Source organism: Callorhinchus milii, unplaced genomic scaffold, assembly GCF_018977255.1.
Source record: "Callorhinchus milii isolate IMCB2004 unplaced genomic scaffold, IMCB_Cmil_1.0 Scaffold1, whole genome shotgun sequence".
Classification (NCBI taxonomy): domain Eukaryota; kingdom Metazoa; phylum Chordata; class Chondrichthyes; order Chimaeriformes; family Callorhinchidae; genus Callorhinchus; species Callorhinchus milii.
In genome coordinates this window covers 13,524,641-13,551,840 of record NW_024704742.1, presented here as the reverse complement: position 1 = coordinate 13,551,840, position 27,200 = coordinate 13,524,641, and the positions used below count along the sequence as shown (strand labels likewise).

The window sequence follows — 27,200 nt, the reverse complement described above, 5'->3', positions numbered from 1 at the left end:
TTTACAGTCTATTCTGTGAAGCGTTTTGAGACGTCTAGAAGACGTGAAACAGCGCTATATCAAATGCAAGGATATTATTATTATAATTTATTCCCTCTTAACCATCTGTAGACATGGTTGCTGCTCACCACTAATGACAGTTGCAGAGAATGCCACACTCTCAATGCTCACTTTCCGTGTCAGAAAATTCCTCCGAATTTCAGGTCTGTTCTGATTCTAAAACTATGCCCTCTCGTTCTAGACTGCCTACCACCAGAAATAATCTTTTCCTGTCCACCCTTTCTAAGCCTCCCATCATATTATATGCCTCTATTAGATCTCTTCTCAGACTTCTGAGCTCCATAGAAAATCCAGGCCCAGTTTGTCAAGCCTTTCCCTGTAACTCTATTTCCTCATTCCAGGCAATATCCTGGTAAATGTTTATTGTAACTGCACCTTTACATCTTTCCTACAATGAGGAGCTGCAGAAAGTATTACGATTGTAGCCTGATCATTGTTTTGTACAGATTCAACATGATCTCATAACTCTATTCTCCTAGCTATAAGCCTAAGGCTGCATTGGCTTTTTTAATCGATCTTATCCAGCTGGGTCACTGCTTTCAGTGACCTGTGAACCTATACCACTTAGTCCCTCTGTTCTTCTACCCCTTTAAGATTTATCCCTTTTAAGTATAGGTTCCTCCTATATTTTTACGCCTGAAATAAACTACCTCACACCTTTTCCATTGAACTCAATCTGCCATTTGTCTGCCCACTCAGATGAAATACAAATACACCTGTATTTCATTTTGAACTATTCCCCCTACCTTTGTATCATCTTGATATTTCTCACTATATATTCCTAGGTCCAAATCTTTGATATACAATGTGAATAGTTGGGGTTCCAGAACAGATCCCTGAGGTACATCACTCACCATATCTATCCATCCAATTGTTTTCTCCCCTTTAGAAACTTCTCTATCTATTTGGCTGTTGTCTCCTTGATCCCACATCCCCTGACCTGAGCCACAAATTGTTTGTGTGGAACCTTGTCGAAAACCTTCTGAAAATCCCTGTTGTTCCTGTCAACATACTCCAGTAACTTTGTCAGACAGGACCTTCCCATATCAAACACATTGGGACTTGCTTTTATATTTACAGACCTGATTGAGGTATGTAGTAATAATCATCCTTTCATTATCACATCTTCAAAATGTCTGAAAGCGCTTCATAGAATATACTGTAAAGTGTTGTGACTATATATTTTATTGGCGAAATGCGGCAGCCTATTGTGTACAGACAGTCATGGATTCAGTGACCAATTATTGTTTTTTGATGTAATTATTACCTCCGGAACAGCAATTCGCCAATCAACTAACAACCGGGTTCCTACTTACTGCTATACCTAGGCATGTGGAAACTTGCCTAACATTTTGCCCTGCCGGGAATCAAACCCAGGTCCTCTCACTTGCTAGGCGAGTGCTCTAACCACTTCACTACAGGACTCCATGATAATTAGCAATACGATAATTAGCAAGGAAGCAGGAGGTGGGGGGGGTAGGAGGAATATTTTCACGGACAGTTGTTGGGGTGTGGAATATCATAGTCAAAGTAGTAACTACACTGTGTTAGTTTTTAAGCTATTCAGCTGTGGCCTCTGACTGCTCATGAGGCCAGCTCCTGCAGGAATTACTGTTTCTTTATTTTTAAATATATTTTTATTTCCTTCTTTTTAAAATTATTCCTCAGTTTCTGTTTGCATTTTTTCACAAAGATACTAAAATGTATATAATGTATGTACCAGCGTTTTTTTGCTAACAAGGAGACTTTGGAATTTCCTGTACACATTGCCTCCAGCATTAAACTCCCAAAATGTGACAGGAGTGACAATATAATGCAAAGTAGTGTGTCCACAACCACCGATTGTCTGAACAACTGGAAACATGTTAATCTGATCCTATTGCCTTGGGCTGGGCTCAGAAACAGGACAACGCACCATTTTACCCCAAATCAGCTTTTTGTTGGGACAGATTTTATCATGTATTGTAGCATTCATGCAGGTGAAAGGTGCCAATGTCATATGTCCTTATGTCATATGAGCAGCAGCAGGGCTGCCAGACTGTGCAGAGAGAGCACTTCAGTTTGCAGTTTAACACAGGCAAAGATAGTTCGACTGCAGAAAAAATTCAGCCACAAAGTATGCATTCATCAGCAAATCATTTCAGTAATAAGCTGCCCAGTACAGATCAGAATGGCTTCATCCTCAGACAAAGATGAACTGTTTTCTATTTTGTTATTAGGATAGCTGCCGTAAGTTACAACTGTCAGTACTCAGAGCTTTGAGCGCTGACACACTACTTAGGCTCAGCTCCTGATAAAAGATTACACAGTTGACACTTCTAGGCCCCCATTTGGTTCAATAAAAAAATTCCCCACAAAGGACTGCACCACATTAGCAATACAAAGAACATAAACTCAGATCATAAATATAAACAGAAGTCGCTGGGAACATGCAATAGGTCAGGCAGCATTTATGGAGAGAGAAAAGTGAGTTAACGTTTCAGGTCGATGACCTTTCGTCAGAACTGATTTCAGATTTCCAGCATCTGCAGTACTTTGCCTTTTGATAAACTCAGTTCAGTTCAATTGACATCTAAGATGAGTAGAGAAACAGGTCAAAGTGATGCCATGAAACTGCAACACAGTGGCTGAGCACCAACATTTACCATCACTCCTTCCCCTCTCTCTTGTGACTTCCATTTCTCACGTCAAACTGCCCTGCAGAAAAGCTCTCATCCATCATGGGTTCAAATCAGAAATTCAGTTTAAATTCCATTTCAACGTGAAGTCTCACTGAGATATTCCTGGCTCTGATTCTGGTTCCAATGCCAAATACTTTGTAAGAAAGGAAAAACACTGGGCTGATTCCAAGCCCGTGGGGAAGTCGTTCACCACAGGGTGTGATGCTGTGTGAAGGCAAATTAGCAGTTTTGATGGATTTCAGGAGCTATAAGACACTTTGGCTCCAGTGTGAGCTCCACACACTGTGCTGTCATTTCTACGATGTTAATGAGAGACAATCGCATGTTAATTTTGTGGTAACTAAAACTCTGGCTCGTGATTGGGTTGCTGATTTCTCATTTCTGTAACTTCCCCAGAGACGTGTCCTTGTCTTCAATAAATACTGGGATTGATATAGCACCAAATCCATTTAGCTTCAACCCAACTGTGCAGTTTCTGAGGTGCAGTGAATATCCTGAAGCAACGACCTCACAAAGTAACACAGTGACACCCTCACACATCGACAACCACACACAGCGACACCCTCACATCGACAACCACACACAGCGACACCCTCACATCGACAACCACACACAGTGACACCCTCACACACAGTGATACCCCCACACAGTGACACACTCACACACAGTGATACCCCCACACAGTGACACACTCACACACAGTGATACCCCCACACAGTGACCCTCACACACAGTGATACCCCCACACAACGTGACACCCTCACACACAATGACACCATCACACAGCGACACCCTCACATAGTGATATCCCCAGTGACACCCTCACATACAGTGACACCCATACACACACAGTGACACCCTCACACACACAGCGACACCCTCACACTAAGTGACACCAACATACACACAATGATACGCACACACAGTGACACCCACACAGTGACACCTACACATACAGTCACACCCACACAATGATACCCTCACACATAGTCATAACACCCTCACACAGTGACACCATCACACAGTGACACCATCACATACAGTGACACATATACACACACAGTGACACCCTCACACACAGTGACACCTATACACACACAATGATACCCTCACACACACAATGACACCCTCACATACACAATGATATCCACACATAGTGATACCCACACATATATAGTCACACTCACACTCAGTGACACACCCACACATTCAGTGACACCAACAGACACAGTGACACTCACACACACAGAGACACCCTCACAGACACAGTGACACCTACACACAGTGATACCCTCACACACTCAGTGACACCCCCACATAGTAACACTCTTACACAGAATCACATCCCCACACAGTGGTACCCTCACACACAGTGGCACCCCTCACACACAATGACACCCTCACACATAGTGACACCCACTCAGTGATATCCGCACACACAGTGACACTCTCACATACAGTGACACCCTCACACACAAGAACACCCTCACACACAAGGACACCCTCGCACATTCTCACACACTCAATGACACTCACACACAGTGATACCTCCACACACAGTGACACTCACACAACACAGTGACACCCATACAAACACAATAAAACCCTCACACACACAATGACACCCTCACACACAGTGACACCCTCACACGCACAATGACACCCTCAAAGACAGCGATATCCTCACACACACAATGACACTCTCACACAGTGACACCCTCACACGCACAATGATACCCACACTCACAATAACATCCTCAGACACACAATGACACCCTCACACATTCAGTGACACCCTCATACACAATGACACCCTCACACACTCTCACACAGTCAGTGACACCCACACACACAGTGACATCCTCACAGACAGTGAAACCCCCACACACAGTGACACCCTCACACACAATGAGACCCTCACACATAGTGACACCCTCACACACAATGAGACCCTCACACATAGTGACACCCTCACACACAGTGATATCCCCAACACAGTGACACCCTCACATACGGAGACAACCTCATACACAATGACACCCTCACACACTCTCACAGTCAGTGACACCCACACACAGAGACACTCACACACACAGTAACACCCATACACACAGTGACATCCTCACAGACAGTGAAACCCCCACACACAGTGACACCCTCACACACAGTGATACCCCCACACACAGTGACACCCTCACATACACAATGACACCCTCACACACACAGTGACACCAATACACACACAGTGATACCCACACACAGTGACACCCTCACATACACAATGACACCCTCACACACACAGTGACACCAATACACACACAATGATACCCACACATAGTGACACCCACACATATATAGTCACACTCACACTCAGTGACACACCCACACATTCAGTGACACCAACAGACACAGTGACATTCACACACACAGAGACACCCTCACAGACACAGTGACACCTACACACAGTGATACCCTCACACACTCAGTGACACCCACACACAGTGACACCCCCACACATAGTAACACTCTTACACAGAATCACATCCCCACACAGTGGTACCCTCACACACAGTGGCACCCCTCACACACAATGACACCCTCACACATAGTGACACCCACTCAGTGATATCCCCACACATAGTGACACTCTCACATACAGTGACACCCTCACACACAAGAACACCCTCACACACAAGGACACCCTCGCACATTCTCACACACTCAATGACACTCACACACAGTGATACCTCCACACACAGTGACACTCACACAACACAGTGACACCCATACAAACACAATAAAACCCTCACACACACAATGAGACCCTCAAAGACAGCGATATCCCACACACACAATGACACCCTCACACACAGTGACACCCTCACACGCACAATGATACCCACACACACAATAACATCCTCAGACACACAATGATACTCTCACACATTCAGTGATACCCACAGACACAATGACACTCACACACAAAGTGACACCTTCATACACACAGTGATATCGGCACACACAGTGACACCCCCACACACAGTGAAACCCTCACACAGTGACACCTTCACACACAGTGACACCCTCAAACATAGTGACACCCTCACACACAATGATAGCCCCAACACAGTGACACCCTCAAATACGGAGACAACCTCATACACAATGACACCCTCGCACACTCTCACAGTCAGTGACACCCACACACAGAGACACTCACACACACAGTAACACCCATACACACACAGTGACATCCTCACACAGTGATACCCACAGTGACACATAGTGACACACACTGTGATACCCTCACACACAGTGATATCCCCAACACAGTGACACCCTCACATACGGAGACAACCTCATACACAATGACACCCTCGCACACTCTCACAGTCAGTGACACCCACACACAGAGACACTCACACACACAGTAACACCCATACACACACAGTGACATCCTCACAGACAGTGAAACCCTCACACACAGTGACAACCTCACCCACAATGACACCCTCACAAATAGTGACACCCTCACACAGTGACACCCTCACACAGTGACATTCACACACACAGAGTGACACCCATACAGACTCAGTGACACCCACACCTACAATGACACCGTCACACACAATGAAACCCTCACAAGCTCAGTGACACTCACACACAGCGACACCCATACACACACAATGACACCCTTATAGACAGTGACACCCTCACACAATGAAACCCTCCCACACACAATGACACCCACGCACATTCAGTGACACCCACACACAGTAACACCCTCACACACACAGTGACATCCTCACACACAGTGACGTCCTCATACGTAACACCCACAGACACAGTGACACCCACACACAGTGACACCATCACACACACAGTGACACGCCCCCCACACACAGTGACACCCTCACACAGAGTGACAACCTCATACACAGTGACATACAAACACATATGGTGACACCCACATACATAGTGACACCCTCATACACAGTGACATACAAACACATTCAATGACACCCAGACACAGTGACACCCTCACACACAGTGAGATTGACACCCACATACAGTGAAACTCACATAGTGTCACCCACTGCACAGTGTCACCCTCACACAGTCACACCCACACACACAGTGCCACCCTCACACACACAGTGACATCTTTACATATAGTGACAGCCACATACACACAGTGACACAAACACAATAACACACACACTTTGACACCGTCACACAGTGACACCCACACACAGTGACACCCTCACAAAATGACACCCAGACACATACAGTGACACCCACACACATACTGTGATACCCACACACAGTGACACACTCACACATTCAGTGACACCAACACACAGTGACAGACACACAGTGACATCCTCACACAGTGACACCCTCACACAGTGACACCCTTACACAGTGACACGCACACACAATGATACCTACACACAGTGACACCCTCACACACAGTGACACCCACAAACAGTGACACCCTCACAAACAGTGACACCCTCACACACAGTGACATACAAACACATATGGTGACACCCACGTACATTGACATCCCCAGACACACAGTGACATCCTCACACAGTGAACCCAGACACAGTGACACTCCCACACAGTGACACTCTCACACACAGTGACACTCACCACACACAGTGACACACTCACACACAGTGACACTCACATACACAGTGACACCCACACACATACAATGATACAAACACCCACAGTGACACACATACACAGTATCACCCTCACACACAGTGACATCCTTACACAAAGTGACATCCACACACATACAGTGACACCCACATACAGTGATACCCTCACACATTCAGTAACACCCAGACACAGTGACACACACACAGTGACACCCTCACGCACAGTGACACCCTCGCAGTGACACCCACACACAGTGACACCCTCACATTCAGTGACACCCACACACAGTGACACCGACATAAACAGTGACACCCATCCACACAGTGACATTCTCACACACACAGTGACACTCACACAGTGACACCCACACACACAGTGACACCCTCACACATTCAGTGACACCCACACACACAGTGACACCCTCACACACACAGTGACACACACACACAATGATACCCACACATTGACACAGTGAGAATCACAGTGACACCCATACACACACTGACACATTCACATACACAGTGACACCCACACACACACAGTGAACCCGCACACAGTGAAACACACAGAGCGACACTCACACAGTGACATACACACAATGACACACACACACACATAATGACACCGTCACACACAGTGGCACCCAGGCACACACACAGTAACACATATACACAGTGACACACACACACACACAATGACACTCATGCACAGTGACATCCACACACAAGCAGTGACACCCACACACAGTGACAATCACACAGTGACACTCAAACGCACAGTGACACTCACACACCCAGTGGCACCCTCACGCACAGTGACATCCACACCCAGTGACACCCTCACAAACAGTGACACATACAAACACATTGGCACACACACACAGTGACACCCTCACCCAGTGACACCCTCACACACAATGACACCCACATAGACATAGTGACACCCACACACATACAGTGACACCTCACACACACAGTGACACCCATACACAGTGAAAAAAACCCTCATACACAGTGACACTCACACACAATGACACCCACCCAATGACACCCACACAGTGAAACGCTAACACACAATGACACTCACACACAGTGATATGCACACGACACTCACAGTGACACACAGTGACACTCACAAACACAGTGACACACTGTGACACCCAAATACACAGTGACACCCTCACACACAGTGACACCCTCACACACAGTGACACCCACACACAGTGACACCCACACACAGTGACACTCACACTGTGACACCAACATAGTGACACCCACACAGTGACACTCTCACAGTGAAACCCACACACAGTAACATCCACATAGTGACAGCCTCACACACAGCAACACTCACACAGTGACACCCACACATAGTGACTCCCCCACCCACACACAGTGTCACACTCACAGTGACACCCACACACAGTGACAGCCACACATGGTGGCACTCACACACAGTGGCACCCTCACTCACACAGGGACAACCTCACACACACAGTGACACTTGCAGTAAAACCCACATACACAGTGACACCTCCACACACACAGTGACACCCTGACACATAGTGTTTTATAAAACACTGGTTAGGCCTCAACAGACATGATGGACCGATTGGCCTCCTTCTGTGCTGTATAATTCTATGATTCAGTGACAACCTCACACACAGTGACACCCACACACACAGTGACACCCACACACACAGTGACACTCACACACCGTGAAAAACACACATATCATGATACCCTCACACACACAGCAACACCCTCACAGTGACAAACACACACATAGTGACACACACACAGAGACACTCTCACATGCACAGTGACACCCTCAAACAGTGAGACCCTCACACACACAGTGACACACACATATACAGTGACACACACACACACCCTCACACAATGACACACGCAGGGTGACACAAGGTGACACCCACACACAGTGACACACGCACACACACAGTGACGCACACACACACCGTCACACACACGGTGACGCACACACGGTGATGGACACTCATAATGACACATACAGTGACACACACACAGAGTGATACCCACAAACACACAGTGACACACACAGTCTGCTCCTTAGTCCTCTCTGTGCAGCCTGTGGTTCGGCCTGAGCCCCTACCCTCAGGGCCGAGAGGCGTCAATGAGGTAGATGTGAGCAGGAGATTTGACTCCGATTGTGAGCAGAACCAGAGACACCAATTTAAGACGATTAAGCACACCCAGGCATCGAAATTAGAACAAAAATCTTCATTGCGTGTGCACTGTCACCGCTCAGACAATGTAACCCACCAGAGCCCTGGCTTTGATGACTGTGTCGGGCAGACTGTGTGGACAAATATTACACTGTGATGATTGGTGTGGTCAAGGAGGCAGGACGACAAGATTTAAGATGTGGAAATGGAAAAATGTTTGTGCTTCTGGCCAGTCGGGAAATACTTGTACAGCACCTCGGGACATTGACTGGTGGATGAGGACAATGTCAGAACGGGTGCAAGGCCACCTGTAGAGCCTGGTTGTGGTCTACATGAAGAGTGGGTATGGTCTATATGGAGAGTGGTGGGTGTGGCCTATATGGAGAGTGGGTGGGTGTGGCCTATATGGAGAGTGGGTGTAGCCTATATGGAGAGTGGGTGTGGTCTATATGGGAGTGGGTGTGGCCTATATGGAGAGTGGGTGTGGTCTATATGGAGAGTGGCTGTGGTCTATATGGAGAGTGGGTGCGGTCTATATGGAGTGTGGGTGTGGTGTATTCAGAGAGTGGGTGTGGTCTATACTGGTTTTGGTCAGTTAGTTACTGTGTTGACTGGTTAGTTACTGTGTTGGCTGGCTAGTTACTGTGTTGGCTGGTTAGTTACTGTGTTGGCTGGATACTTACTGGTGTTGGCTGGTTAGTTACTGGTGTTGGCTGGTTAGTTACTGGTGTTGGCTGGATACTTACTGGTGTTGGCTGGTTAGTTACTGGTGTTGGCTGGTTAGTTACTGGTATTGATTAGTTACTGGTATTGATTAGTTAGTTACTGATGTTGGTTAGCTAGTTACTTATGTTGGCTGGTTAGTTACTGGTGTTCGCTGGTTAATTATTGGTGTTGGACCAATAGTTACTGGTCTCAGTTGGTTACTGGACACTTCACATTCCTTCAGCTTTGATATGAAGAATTTTTGCAAAACCTGGTCTTTTTTTCAGAGCCTGAGGATGAAAACAAAACAATATCTTTATGAAATTAGCTAAAAAAAAATAATCTGGTCACCCAATCCACGACTGTTTGTGGGACACTTCTGTGCGCAATTGACTGCCGTGTTTTGGCTACAAGATATAGTCAATTCACTTTACAGTATATTCTGTGCTTTGAGACATCTCGAAGGTGTGATAACAACAACAACTTGGATTTATATAGCGCCCTCCACGCTGGATGGCGTCTCAGAATGCTTTACAGTAATGGATCCTGGCGTTATATTAAGGTGTTATAAGGTGATAAGGTTATATAAGGTGTTATATTAAGCAAAGATTATTATTACGATGCATTAATAGTTTTAAATAACAAAACAAACTTGAATTTTTATGGTTATCTACAAACATCTAAAGTTGCGCAGTAAATATAGTGTCGCTATATTCTGCACAGCAATTTTCCCACAAACAGCTGAACTAACAGGTGACCTAACCCTAACCCGTTGGCAACAAAATGACAGAATCGAGCCAGCCCTCTGTTACGGTCTCTAGTCTGGTTCCTGGGCCAGACTACGGGGCGCTGCTAATACAGCACAGCCCAGCCTGGCTCATCGGCAGGACCTGGAAGGACAGACCAGTCACTGAGGGTAGGGAATCCTCCCACTCAGCTCCTGACCCTGCAAGGCAAAGCTGTGATTTCCATGTGTAGGTGGGATTCATAGAATTCTCAGCTTGGTTTGGATACTCTTAAGCACAGGCACAGTGATGGATTTCAATATGTGTCAAGACAGACCCCCAAAAAAGCAAAGGTCTGAATAAGCGCCAAATTTCTGCAGCTGAATGTTGACAAGATGGAAGCCATACTCCATGGCTCCTGTCAGTGTCTTCTGACTCGCAGCTCCAGCCTTAAACTCTCCGGCCTATTTTTTTGATTTACTGAACCTGTGTGTAACCTTGGCATCAGGTTCGACCCATTGCTGTACTTCCAACCGCATGTCCGGTTCCTGACCAGGATCGCTTTCCTCCACCCACCTCACACCCACTTCACACCGTACCTCAAACCCACCTCACACTGTACTACACACCCACCTCACACCGTACCTCACACCCACTTCACACCGTACCTCACACTCACCTCACACCCACCTCACACTGTACCACTTCACACCCACCTCACACTGTACTACCTCACACTGTACCACCTCACACCCAACTCATACCCGCCTCACACCGCAATTCACGTCCATCTTACACCCGCCTCACACCGTACCTTACACCCACCTCACAGCCACCTCACACCGTACCTCACACCCACCTCACACCGCAATTCACGCCCACCTCACACCCGCCTCACACCGTATCTCACACCCACCTCTCATCCACCTCATAGTGAACCTCATACCCATGTCACACCGTACCTCATATGCACCTCACACCTACGACACACCGTACCTCATACGCACCTCACACCCAACTCATACCTTACTTCACACCCAACTCATACCCGCCTCACACTGTACCTCACACCCACCTAACTCATACCTTACCTCACACCCAACTCATACCCCCCTCACACCTGCTTCACACCGAACCTCACACCGCAATTCACGCCCACCTCACACCCGCCTCACACCGTACCTCACACCCACCTCTCATCCACCTCATATTGAACCTTACACCCATGTCACACTGTACCTCATACGCACCTCACACCGTACCTCACACCCAATGTGCCGAAACCGCTATCCAGGCATTGGTCACCACCCACCTTGATTATTCAAAAGCCCTCCTCGCTGGTCTCCACAGCTCTCAGCAGTCTTAAAATCAAATTAATTACTACTACTCATATCCTCACCTAACTCTGTACCTCCATCATCCCAGGCTTTGTCAGGTTCCACTGGTTTCCTATTACAAGACGGATCGATTTCAACATCTTTACACCTGTACACATCATTTAATTCCTTGGTACCTCCCTCTTCGACTTACTTACTTCTGACCCCACTATTTGCTCCCTCCCCTCGAATGACATTCACAGAGCATACTGTAAAGTGAATTGACTATATTTTGTGGGTGAAACATGACAGCCAATTGTGCCCTGCAGTGTCCCACAAACAGTGATAGATTGAGTGACCATATTCTTCACATCCCTCGTTCCCTCTGTTCCACATCGGTGGCTGTGGTTTCAGTCACTGCACCCCGAGACTCTGGAACTCTCTGCCTCAATCCATTAAGAAATTGTTACCCCCCGGAAAAGCGATCTGCTAATCGACCAATGACCAGGTTCCTACTTACTGTTAGGTAAACAGAGTGGTGTGGAGTAACAAAACTTGCACAACATTTCGCCTTACCAGGAATTGAACTCAGGTCCTCTCGCTTGCGAGGCGAGCACTCCAACCACTGAGCTACAGGACCCCTCAGGATGGGGGTGATAGGGTCACGGAGCCCAGTGTGGGACACGAGCTGCAGATTGTTGGATGGTCTGCAGCTTGTGGAGGGAAGTTTGGGGAGTGCAGAGAGTTGGTGTAGTGAAGCCCAGACATAATGGAAGCATGGATAAGGGCCTGAGGGGAGAGGCAGCATCACAGGCAGGCAATGTTGCAGAGGTAGGGGAAACATGAATGAGTCAGGGCACAGATGTGGGGTTTAAATGACAGTTGACATTCGAACAAAACAGAGGTTCTGCACTGGCTCCGTAAGGTGGAGGATTGGTGCTTTCAGTGCTGAGGTGAGGCGGCGCTGCGTTGTTAACATTCAACTGTAGGAAGTTGGCTCTCATTCATGACTTGATCTGACAGGCAATCAGTCAAGACAGAGTGGTCTTGGTCCTGGAGTCGAGAGTGGAGGCAGAGTTGGTGTTATCTGCATACAGCATATTTATTACTATATACGCTCGAGTAAATTGGCTGAGTATGTACTCGGGATGGGGCGGGGGGAGGGGGAGTACACGCACAGTGGGGGAATAGTCAGGGGATTGATTCCATGGGGTTCAACTGAAACGCTGCCCTGTGAAGGGCACTACACAAATGCCAGTTGTTGTTCACGTTACCTGAAGTTTATTCACCATCTCCTCAAACAGCTTGCGTGCCTCAGGCATATCCGGCTCCTCAAAGTAGTCGGCGATCGCAATATGAACCACGATGGACTTCAGATCACGGCAAACACCTAGCAAAGAGACACTGAATTATTGTCACACTCTCTCTCACATAGAAACATGGTTACCTAGCAGTAAGTAGGAAACCAGTTGTTGATCGGAGGATCACTTTTCCAGGGGTAACAATCCCTCCCAAAAAACTAAACAAAAAGAATAATATGGTCACTCAATCCACGACTATTTGTGGGACACTGCTGTACACAATTGATTGTCATGTTTCGCTCACGAAATAGTCAATTCACTTTACTGTGAAGCGTGATAAAACGTGATAATCAAATCTATATCAAATGCAAGGATTATTATTATTATAAGATCGAAGCTGATCCACAACTCAATTCCATCTCAGCGCCCTCTCTCTATATCTGCTAATACCCTGTCCATCAATTATTTATCTATTTGCCTTTTAAATTCTTCTGTTGACTTTGCCTGTACTGTCCTCTGGGAGAATGAATTCCATACTCCCATCACTTTATTATTTCACTTCTAAACGCTTTAGCCTCAAGTTTAAGATGATGGCCTCTCGTCCTCAATTCTCTTGTCAGAGGAAACACTAACTATTCAGCATATTGTCAAATCCCTTCCTAATGTTATACACTTCGATCAGATCAGCCCTTAGCCTCCTGAACTCCAGAGAATACTGTCCAAGTGTTGTATTTTTACATCCTTTTATCATACTTTAAGCAAACTCCGCACCTCCAACTTATGGAACCTTGGTGCAGTGGGAAAGGATGTACACCTGAACTCTGGACAGGAAGACAGTGGCAATTATCTCAAACATTTTGTGATGAGCTGTGTTGCCACCAGGAAGCTCACAGGGAGTTCCTGGTACCAAGGTAGATAAGTCATCTGGTCCGGACGTGATGCATCCTAGGTTACTGAGAGAGGTAAGGGTGGAAATAACGGAGGCTCTGGCCACAATTTTTCGATCCTCCTTGGACACCAGGGTGGTGCCAGAGGACTGTACTAAAAAGGGGCAGAAGGATAAACCTGGGAACTACAGGCCAGTCAGCCTAACATCAGTAGTAGGGAAACTTCTAGAGACTATAATCCAGAACAAAATAATTTTTCACTTAGAAAAATATGGGTTAATAAAGGACAGCCAACATGGGTTTATTAAAAGGCAAATCATGTCTAACAAACCTGTTACGGAGTAATGGAGAGGGTGGATGAAGGTAGTGCAGTTGATGTAGTTTATATGGATTTTCAAAAGGAGTTTGATAAAGTGCCATATCAGAGGCTTGTAAGGAAAAAGAAGCCTATGGTATTAAAAGGACAGTGGCAGCATGGATACAGAACTGGCTGGAAGTCAGAAAGCAGAGAGTGGTGGTGAACAGTTGTTTTTCTGACTGGAGGGAAGTGTGCAGTGGTGTCCCCCAGGGGTCAGTATTGGGACCACTGCTGTTTTGGATCTACATAAATGACCTGGACTTGGGTACAGGGAATACAATTTCCAAGTTTGCAGATGATACTAAACTAGGAAAATAGTAAACAGTGAGGAGGATAGTAACAGATTGCAAATGGACACAGGCAGACTGGTAAAATGCGCAGACACGTGGCAGATGACGTTTAATAATAATTTTTGCATCTGATATAGGGCTTTTCACGTCTTCTAGATGTCTCAAAGCGCCTCACAGAATATACTGTAAAGTGAATTGACTGTATATTTATGGGAAACGCAGCAAACAATTGCGCACAGTGGGGTCCCGCAAACAGTCATGGATTGAAGTGACCAAATTATTATTGTTTTTTTTTCTTGAGGGATTATCATCAGCTGTGATAAGGAAACTTGGCCAACGTTTCATCCTCCAGGAATCAAACCCAGGTCTCTTGCTGGTGAGGCGAGTGCTCTAGGGGCATAGAATACACAAGTCATGAAGTTATGATGGACCTTTATAAAACACTGGTTAGGCCTCAGTTAGAGTACTGTGTTCAGTTCTGGGAACCACACTTTAGGAAGAATGTCAAGGCTTTGGAGAGGGTGCAAAGGAGATCTACCAGGATGGTACCAGGAATGAGGGACTTCAGTTATCAGGAGAGACTCGAGAAGCTAGGATTATTCTCCTTGGAGCAGAGAAGCTTAAGAGGAGACTGAATAGAAGTTTTCAAAATTATGAGGAGATTTGACAGTGTGAACAAGGAGAATCTATTTCCACTGGAGGGTGGATCGGTAACCCAATGGCACTGATTTAAAATAGTTGTTAAAACAAACTGAGGGGAGGTGAGAAGAAATTTTTTCACACAGCGAGTTGTTCAGATCTGGAATGCATTGCCTGAAAGGGTGGTGGAAGCCAATTCGATAACAACTTTTAAGAGAGAACTGGATATTTATTGCGGAGGACAAGTTTGCAGGGCTATGGGGAGAGCGCGGGGGAGTGGGATTGATTTGCATAGCTCTTTTAAAAGAGCCAGCAAAGGCAAGATGGGCCAAATGGCCTCCCTTTGTGCTGTATAATCCTATGATACCTGCCATCCCCCCAGTGAGCCTCAATCCCACCCTTGTCGGATGTCAAATGACCAAATAGTGACTGTCCTCCTTGGGGTAGGGCATAGGATCTCCTTGGTGCTGAACTGGCTCCAGGGTGACATGTTTGGCAACGGAATGTCGGAATCGAGCCAGCCCTCTGTGCTGGTCTCTAGTCCGGTTCCTGAGCCAGGCGGGTCCACAGTATTCCAGGGCACTGCTGATAACAGCACCTGGATCATTGGCAGGACCTGGAAGGGCAGAGCAGTCACTGGGGGCAGGGAGTCATCCCACTCAGCTCCTGTTAACCCTACAGCCAAAGCAAACGGGTAGGGTGGTCCAAGTTGGATAAGCAGCAGGAAAGCTTGTCAGACAGTGCTCTTAATGGCAACCTATGCAGTTTTAGCTGGTTAGATCTAGCAGTTACCCCAACACATACTCTGAGATTCTCCAAGCCATGGCTCTTGCCAACCCGTGCCTAATACTTTACGGAATTAGGTAAGCAGCATGTGTCCCTCCAGGGAGAGAGTACGCATTTCACGCCAACAATTTATCTGGAATTTCATGAATAGGTGGGATGCATGGAATTCTCAGCTTGATTTGGATACTTCTAAGCATGTTCCCAGCTGACTAAAAAAAACTTCACCAGGAATCATTCTAATAAATCAACACACTCTCAAGCAAATATATCCTTACTAAGGGTTGGTGCCCAAAACAACAACAACTTGCATTTACACAGCACACCTCATGTAAGATAGTGTCCCAGAGCACTTGACAGTGGTGGAGCACAACACCAAGCTGGGATGAGATGACCATAGGCACAGTCGAAGAGGAAGGTCTTCAGGCGCAATATGAAGATGGGGAAGGAAGAGGCAAGAAGGTGGAGGGGTAGAGGAAGAGTCTTCCAGAGTTTCGGGGCATAGGGGCTGAAAGCTGTGGAGACAGCGAGGAGGGCATTTGAGAAGTCCAGTCAGGAGATGACGAGATAATGGACGACTTTTCAGCTGTGTCTGGGGTTGGGTACAGTCGGAGGCAGGCAATGTGACGGAGGTAGAGGAAGGCAAGTCCTGGTCAGGGACTCGATGTGGTCAGCACAAAATACTCCATATGTATCTGACCAGCATTGTATACTGTAACAGCACTTCCTGACTCTTGTATTTCAAATCCCCTTGTGATTACCTTCTGCACCTGTGTACTACTTTTTAAAGATTTAAGAACCTGAACAGCTAGATCACTTTGCTCATTAACCTGCTAAGTGTTTCTCCATCATGAATGTAGTCCAACTTGACATTCTTAGGTCCAAAATGAACCACCTCCCATTTTGTCACATTGAACTCCTTTTGTCAGACTTGTAATCTGTCAATGTCCCTCTGCAATTTTCCACTGATATCCTCACAATTTAGCACACCTCCTAGCGTAGTGTAAACCTGGATAGAATCACACACACTCGCACACTCCCACTCGCTCTGGCTCTCCCACACTTGTTCTCTCAAACTCACACTCTCTCACACACTGTTTGTTTCACTTGTGTAAGGCTGGTGCGATTATTGTGTACTGAGCGGGTGTCCAGCCGATGTGATGGCGACTCACTGTTAAAGTGGAGCAGAGCTTTGGGGGTGATGGGGGAGGACATGAGCACCAACATCTCCAGGCCTTTCAGTCCCTCGCGGCAAACTTCAGCGGCCACTTCCTGGTTGATTTCAGTCACGTGATCGAGTTCCAGTACTTGGAGACGGATACAGTTTCGAGCTGAAGAAGATTGATACAGACTGTGAGGCCACATAATACGGCACACAGGCCAACTACACACTAACTACAGGTTGACCACATGTCGACCACATGTCAACCACATGCTAATCACACATCAACCACACACTGACCTCAGGCTAATCATGTGCTGGCCATACACCAACTGACAACTGCATACACCAACTGATGCTGACCACATGACACCTGCAAGCCAACCAAATGTTAATCACTCGCTGACCACACAACCACACGCTAACCACACACCAACCAAACAGCGACTACACGTCAACCACACATCAGTTTTGGTTTTTCGTCACTGGGTATCTCACGCACACTGAAACCCATCACTGTTATCAGTGGGGTGAGGGTGGGGGGAGGGATAGGCGGATGAGGTAAGTGAGGGTGGGGTGAGGGTGGGTGTGAGGGTGGGGGGAGAGGGTGAGGGTGGTGGGGTTGAGGGGTGGGAGGTGAGGGTGGTGGGGTTAGGGTGTGGGTGGGGTGAAGGTGGAGGGGTGAGGATGTGGGTGGAGTGCGGGTGGGGGGGTGAGGGTGTGGATGGAATGAGGGTGGGGGGTGAGGGTGTGGGTGAGGGTGAGGGTGTGGGTGAGGGTGGGGGTGAGGGTGAGGAGGTGTGAAGGTGGGGATGAGGGTGGGGGTGAGGGTGAGGGGGATGAGGGTTGGGGTAAGGGTGGTGGGGGATGAGGGTTGGGGTAAGGGTGGTGGGGGTGAGGGTGAGGAGGGGTGAGGGTGAGGTGGGGTGCGGGTGGAAATGATGGTGAGAGGGGGTGAGGGTGGGGATGATTATTCTGCCATTCTATATGATCAGGGATGATCTGTACCTCAATTCCAGTTACCCACCCTTGCACTGTATCCCTTATAACCCTGACCTAACAAATATCTATTCACAATCTGAATGGGTCCAGCATCCACAACCTTTTGGGGGAGAGAATTCCAGATTTCCACTTCACTTTAGGTGAAAAACTGCCTCCTAATTTCACTCCTAAATGGCCTAGGTCTAATTTTAAGATGATACCCCTTTGTTCTGGATTCAACAATAACAACAACAACTTGGATTTATGTAGCGCCCTCCACGCCGGACAACTTCTCAGAGGGCTTTAGAGTAACGGATCCTGGGACCGAGCCAGGGGGAGGGGGCGCGGAAGGTGACCAAAGGCACGGTTGAAAAGAAAGGTCTTCAGCAGAGACCTGAAAATGGGAAGGAATGGAGTGAGACGAAGGAGTGAGGAAGGCAGTTCCAGAGCCTTGGGGCATAGTGGTTGAAGGCACAGCCGCCGAGCGTGGAGCGGAGGACTCGGGGGGCAAGGAGCAGGCCAGATCCGGAGGAACAAAGGCAACGGGTACTGTTTTGAGGAGAGAAGAGGTCAGAGAGGTAAGGGGGGTGCAGAGGAGTGCAGGGACTTGAATACAAGTCGATCCTCTTTGGGATTGGCAGCCAGTGCAGTCTGGCAAGGACTGGAGTAATCGGGAAGCGGAGTTTCGTGCGGGTGAGAATGCAGGCGGCAGAGTTTTGAATGATTTGGATTTTATGGATGGTAGTGGAGAGGAGACTGACGAGGAGGGCGTTAGAGTAGTAACTTTGTCACTTAGGTGACAAAGGCATGGACCAGGGTTTCAGCGGCTTTTGGGGAGAGGTATTGGAGGAGACGGGCGATGCGTCGGAGGTGAAAGAAAGCGATGCTGGTGAGGCAACCGGAATGGAGGGGTTCGAAGAGGGAGTGGGAGGAGAGGTGTGTGCGATGTTGATTGGCAACAATACATTATAGAACTTTTGAGAGGAAGGGCAGATTAGAAATAGGGCAGTAACGGCTGGGGTTTGAGGGATATAGGGAGGGTTTTTTCAAGAGGGGGGTGATGACAGCAGTTTTGAGGGAGGCAGGGACTGATCCGGAGGAGAGGGACTGGTTGATGATGTCAGCCAGTAGTGGGCAGAGGAAGGGGAGCTGGGTGACTAATAAGTTGGTGGGGAGGGGGTCGAGGCAGCAGGTGGTGGGTTTCATGGAAGTGATGGTGGGTGAGAGAGAAGAGGTTAGAGATGGGGAGGTAGGAATGTAGAATGGGAGTGGTGGTAGGAGCGGATGATGAGGCAGGTGAGGGGGACAGAGAGGGCACGGTGGTGGGTGACAAGGTGGTGGATGAGGCTGTCTGGCGGATGTTAAATATTTTAGATGAAAAGAAGTCCATGACCTCCTTGCACTTGGCATTGAGGAGGCCTGAGGGGGGTCATGGAGGAGATGGTGGGTGGTGGAAAAAAGGATTTTGGGGTTGTGTTTAGCCTCCAAGATGATGTTGGAGTAGAAGGCCATTTTTGCGCGTGTCAAAGAATGGCGGTAGCTGTGGAGATGCTCGAGCCACAGTTGGTGGTGAACTGTCAGGCCAGTTTTCTGCCATCTGCGCTCGAGCAGACACGTTTGGGTTTTTTGCGGCGGAGATAGTTGTTATACCAGGGGGATTGGGTGGGTTTGGAGATAGTCCTGGATTTTAGAGGGATCAGGGAGTTGAAGGTGGAGGAGAGGCAATCATGGAGCAGCTGGACGGCTGCTTCAGGATCTCCGTGGGTGGAAGGCCAGAGGGATAGGATGTTTGATAATGAGAGGGCCTTTTTGAGGGTCTCGGGGGTAGCCTTTTCCAAGGGCGGTAGAGGATGGTTGAGGGCTTGGTGGAGGAGAGAGGGATGTGAGAGGAGAAGGAGATGAAAAAGTGGTCCGAAATGGCCTTGTCCACTATGCTGAGGTCGGACATGTCAAGGCCGTGGGTGATGACGAGATCAAGTGCATGACCACGATTGTGGGTGGGTGAATTTATATGGAGGGTAAGGTTTAGGGAGGAGAGGAGGGCAGCGAAGTCGGCAGAAGTGGTGCAAGGGGAGTTTAGGTGGAGGTTGAAATCGCCCATTATGAGAAGGCACTCAGAGCTCAGATTCCCCACCAGAGGAAATAGGTTCTCTGTATCTACCCTATCAAATCTCTTTTATTATTTTAAACATCTCAATCAGATCACCCTTCAACCTTCTAAACTCAAGGGAAGAGAGACCATTTATGTTTATGGTACCTGTCCTCATAATTTAACCCTTTAAGCCTTTTCCAGGCAGGGCGAAACCTTGGGCAAGTTTCCTTACTCCACACGCCTAATAATAATCCCTCCAAAACAAAAACAATAATAAATTGGTCATTTTCAATCTACGACTGTTTGTGGGACATTGCTGTGCGCAATTGGCTGCCGCGTTCGCCCACAAATATACAGTCAATTCACTTTACAGTCTATTCTGTGAAGCGCTTTGGGACGTCCTCCCGACGTGAAAAGCGCTATATCAAATGCAAGGATTATTATTATTATTATTATTTTATCATTCTGGTGAATCTGCCCAGCACCCCCTCCAGAGACAATATAGCTTCTCGAGGCAGTTACCTAGAGAGGATAGTCCCTGTAAACCACATCCAGCACCGCCCACTCCCAGTGCACGGAGGTGAGGCCAGCAGCGACCAATCATCTGCAGACTACGGTTGTTGAAGCGAGTAGGTTGTTGGCTGGGAATAAAATATGGCAGAATGAGTTTGTGTGTGAGAGAGTGACCACACATGTGTAAAGGAGGGTGAGTACACATGTGATTATGCTAAACACTGTGTAAGTATGTGTATGAGAGTGAGTCCCATTGTGTAAATACATGTTTGTGAGTATAAGTGTGTGAATATATGTGTGTTAATACACGTGTCTGAGTACATGTGAGTTTGTGGGCCATTTTGGACACTGTGAGTAATAATGATATAATAATAAACTTGCTTTGATATCGCGCCTAATCAAGTCTTCAAGACATCTCAAAGTGCTTCACAGAATATAATGTAAAGTAAATTGACTATACTTTGTAGGCAAAATGTGGCAGCCAGTATTACACATCGACATCCCACAAACTGTCATAGGAACATAGGAACAGGAGGAGGCCATTCAGCCTTTCAAGCCTGTTCTGCCATTTAATTAGATCATGGCTGATCTGTACCTCAACTAATCCTTTCAATCTGTCAACCTCACTCTTGAAGGTGTGGATGGATCCAGCATCCACAGCTTTTTGGGGGAGAGAATTCTAGATTTTTACCCCCCTTTGAGTGAAAAAATGCTCCCTGAATTCACTCTTAAATGGCCTGTTTCTAATTTGAAGACTATGCCCTCTTGTTTTGGATTCTCCGACCAGAGGAAATAGCTTCTCTGTATCTATCCTATCAAACCCCTTTATTGTCTTAAACACCTCTATCAAAATCACCCCTAAACCTTCTAAACTCAAGGGAATACCCAAGTTTACGCAGCCTTTCCTCGTAACTTAAGCCTTTTTGGCCTGGTAACATTCTGGTGAACCTGCGCTGCACCCCCTCCAGGGTCAATATATCTTTCCTGCGGTGAGTGCCCAAAACTGAACGCAGTACTCCAGATGGGGTCTAACTAACGCTCTATACAGCTGAAGCATCATTTCTTCCCCTTTGTATTCCAGACCCTTTGAGATAAAGGACAACATTCCATTCGCCATTTTGATTACACCTGGGCACTAGTTTTTAGTGATTTGTGGATATGGACACCCAAATTTCTTTGGTCCTCCACAGTTTTTAATTTCTCCTCATTAAGAAAATATTCTGCTTTATTTTTTTTCAGTCCATAGTGGGTGACCTTGCACTTCCCTACATTGAACTCCATCTGCCACAACTTTGCCCACTCTAATCTGTCCAAGTCCCTTTGTAACTTCCTACTCCCATCTACACAACTTACTGAGCCTCCTAGCTTAGTGTAGTCTTGGATATATAACTTTCTATTCCTTCAGCCAAGTCATTTATATATATAGCGAATAGCTGAGGTCCCAGTATAGACCACTGGGGAACATCACTTGTCAAGTCCCACCAATCAGAGAACGCTCCCTTTATCCCTACTCTTTGTTTCCTTCCTCCCAACCAATTACTAAGCCAAGTCACAAGGTTAACCTCCGATTCCATGTACTTCCATTTTCGCTAATTATCTTTCGTGTGGAACCTTATCGAATGCCTTCTGAAAGTCCATATAAACCACACCATAGACAGTCATGGACTGAGTGACCAAATTATTATTATTATTATTATTTTGTCAAGGGTTTATTATCCCCAGAAAGCGATGCACCAATCAACTAATAAACAGGTTTCTACTTACTGCAAGGTAAACAGAGTTGTGTGGAGTAAGGAAACATCCAACATTTTGCCTGGTCTGGGTATCGAACTCAAGTCTTCTTATTTACAAGGTGAGTGCTCTAACCACTAAGCTAAAGGACTTCACAAAGTATGTGTGTGTATATACAGGCTTCAAACACAATATATATCATACACTGTACAGTGTCAGTGTGGATATGGGGCTGTGTGTGTGTGGGTGGGTGGATATGGGGCTGTGTGTGTGTGGATATGGGGCTATGTGTGTGTGGATATGGGCTGCATGTTTGTGTATGTGGATATGGGGCTGTGTGTGTGGATATGTGGCTGTATTTGTTTGTGTGTGTGTGTGTGGATATGGAGCTGCACTTGTGTGCATGTGGATATGGGACTGTGTTTGTGTGCAGATTTGGAGCTGTGGTGTATGTGTGGATATGGGGTTGTGCTGTGTGTGGATATGGGGTGGTGTGTGTGGATGCGCAGCTGTGATGTGTGTGTGGATATGGTGCTGTATGTGGATATGGGGCTGTGTGTGTGGATATGGGGCTGAGGTGTGTGTGTGGATATGAGACTGTGTGTGTGTGTGGATATGGGCTCTGTGTGTGTGTGTGTGGATGTGGGGCTGCATGTTTGTGTATGTGGATATGGGGCTGTGTGTATATATGGATATGGGGCTGTGTGTGTGTGGATATGCGGCTGTACGTGTGTGTGTGTGTGTGTGTGTGTGGATATGGGGCTGCGTGTGTAGATATTGGGCTGCGTGTGTATGTGCGTGTGTGTGGAGATGGTGCTATGTGTGTGTGGATATCAGGCTGTGCTATCGTCTCACCATGGGTGTAATGGTGCCACCTGCAGGGAGATGATGTCTCGACACCCGGCTCCCAAAGCCCAGATCACTTCATGACCAACAGGATCAGTGGAGCTCCTGAAACCAACCACAGAAAGACGTCAATCACACGCACTGTTACACTTACTCTGACATTCACATTCTCACTCTCGCACACACAGTCACACATTCTTACACTCATTCTGACACAGAATCACTCTGACCCACTCTCACTCACTGACAGACACTCAGTGACACACATCCACACACGTGCCCCATATCCACACATACACCACAGCCCCATATCCACACATACACCACAGCCCCATATCCACACACACAACCCCATATCCACACAAACACAGCCCCATATCCACACACACACAGCCCCATATCCACATACATGCAAACACACTCACTTCTGATACTCTCACATACTGTCATACACGCTCACTCATTCTGGCACACTCACTCTGGCACACTGTTACTCTGGCACACTCACTCTGGTACACTGTCACCCTGGCAAACTCTCACTCTGGCACATTCATTCTTGTACACTGTTATTCAGGCACACGCACTCTGGCACACTCACACTCTGTCACAATGTCACTTTCACACGCTCACACTGGCACACTCACTCTGGCACACTGTTACTCTGGCACACTCACTCTGGCACATTGTCACTCTGGCACATTGTCACTGTCACACTGGCACATTCTCACACTCACTCCGTCACACTCATTTTGACAGACTCACTCTGGCACACTCACTCTGTCACACTGTCTATCACACTGCCACTGTGTCACACTGTGACTCTGACACACTGCCACTATGTCACACTGTCACTCTGGCACAAGTTCACTCTGTCACACTGTCACTATGTCACATTGTCGCTCTGGCACACTGTCATATTGTCACATTATCACTTTGGCACACAGTCACTCTGCCACACTCATTCTGGCACACTCTCAGTCTAGCACACCCTCACTCTGACACAGTGGCACACTCTCACTCTGGTACACTCTCACTCTGGTACACTCTCACTCTGGTACACTCTCACTCTGGTACACTCTCACTCTGTTACATTGTCACACTATCCACTCTTGTCACACTGTCACTGTCGCATTCTCACTCTGTCACACTCTCATTCTGGCACTGTCACTCTATCATACTGTCACACTATCCACTCTAGTCACACTGTCACTCTGTCGCTTGCTCACTCTGTCGCACGCTCACTCTGGCACACTCTCAAACTGTCACTTTGTCAAACTTTCACTCCAGCACACTCACTCTGGCACACTGTCAGTCTGTCATATTGTCACACAATCCACACTGTCACTCTGTCACACAGTCACTCTGTCACACTGTCGCACTCTCACTCTGGCACACTCTCCCTCTGGCACACTCTCACTCTGGCACACTCTCACTCTGGCACACTCTCACTCTGGCACACTCTCACTCTGGCACACTCTCACTCTGGCACACTCTCTGGCACACAGTCACACACAAACTGTCACTCTGGCACATTCTCACACTGTCACTCTGGCACACTGTCACTTTGGCACATTCTCACTCTGGCACACTATCACACAATCACTCTGTCACACCGTCACACACTCTGGCACACTCTCACTCTGGCACACTCTCACTCTGCCACACTCTCACTCTGGCACACTCACTCTCGCACACACTCACTCTGGCACACTATCACACTCATACTATCACTCTGGCACACTCTCAAACTGTCACTCTCTCACACTGTCACTCTCTACTCTGGCACACTGGCTCACTCGCATTGGCACACTCACTCTGGCACATTGTCACACTGGCACCCTCTCAAACAGTCATTCTTGTACACTCTCACTCTGGCACACTGGCACACTCTCACTCTGGGACATTGGCATGCTCTGACTGATACACTCTCACATTGGCACACTCACTCTGACACACTGTCACACTCAAACTGTCACTCTGACACGTTCTCACACTGTCACTCTGGCACACTCTCACTTTGGTACACTCACTCTGGCACACTCTCACTTTGGTACACTCACTCTGGCACACTCTCACTTTGGCACACTCTCACACTGGCACACTCACTCTGGCACACTGTCACACTCAAACTATCACTGGCAAACTCTCACACTGTCACATCCTCACTCTCACATTGACACACTCTCACTCTGGTACTCTCACTCTGGTACATTCTCACTGTGGCACATTGGCATGCTCTGACTCTGGCACACTCTCACTTTGGTTCACTCACTCTGGCACACTCTCACTCTGGCACACTGTTGCACTGGCACAATCTAACACTGTCATTCTGGCACACTCCCACAGGCACCCTCTCACACTGGCACACTCTCACACTGTCACTCTCTCACCCTGTCACTCTCTACTCTGGCACACTGGCTCACTCGCATTGACACACTCACTCTGGCACATTGTCGCACTGGCACCCTCTCAAACTGTCACTCTTGCACACTCTCACTCTGGCACACAGTCACACTCAAACTGTCACTCTTGCACACTCAAACTGTCACTCTGGCACACAGTCACACTCAAACTGTCACTCTGGCACATTCTCACACTGTCACTTTGGTACACTCACTCTGGCACACTCTCACTTTGGCACATTGGCACACTTTCACTGGCACACTCTCACTCTGGCACACTCTCACTATGGCACACTGTCACACTCAAACTGTCACTCTGACACATTCTCACACTGTCACTGGCACACTCTCACTTTGGTACACTCACTCTGGCACACTCTCACTTTGGCACATTGGCACACTCTCACACTGGCACACTCACTCTGGCACACTGTCACACACAAACTATCACTGGCAAACTCTCACACTGTCACACCCTCACTCTCACATTGACACACTCTCACTCTGGTACATTCTCACTGTGGCACATTGGCATGCTCTGACTCTGGCACACTCTCACTTTGGTTCACTCACTCTGGCACACTCTCACTTTGGTACACTCACTCTGGCACACTCTCACTTTGGCACATTGGCACACTCTCGCACTGTCACTCTCTCACCCTGTCACTCTCTACTCTGGCACACTGGCTCACTCTCACATTGACACACTCACAGTAGCACACTCTCACTCTGGCACACTGTCGCACTGGCACCCTCTCAAACTGTCACTCTTGCACACTCTCACTCTGGCACGCAGTCACACTCAAACTGTCACTCTTGCACACTCAAACTGTCACTCTGGCACACAG

General features: G+C 47.5%; 1 protein-coding gene across 1 annotated transcript in view; it reads right to left on the bottom strand.

Annotated features, from left to right (window-relative positions):
- Nucleotides 1-9,661: 9,661 nt before the first annotated feature.
- The window catches only part of fbxo41 (F-box protein 41), a 41,890-nt gene continuing 24,351 nt past the window's right edge, over nt 9,662-27,200 (bottom strand). The window contains exons 8-12 of the mRNA XM_007891507.2: nt 23,960-24,055; nt 21,383-21,501; nt 17,798-17,956; nt 13,642-13,757; nt 9,662-10,616 (exon numbers count right to left, since the gene is read on the bottom strand). Coding sequence (XP_007889698.1) covers nt 10,557-10,616; nt 13,642-13,757; nt 17,798-17,956; nt 21,383-21,501; nt 23,960-24,055 — 550 coding nt within the window. The 3' untranslated portion in view covers nt 9,662-10,556. The remainder of the gene's footprint in view (nt 10,617-13,641; nt 13,758-17,797; nt 17,957-21,382; nt 21,502-23,959; nt 24,056-27,200) is intronic.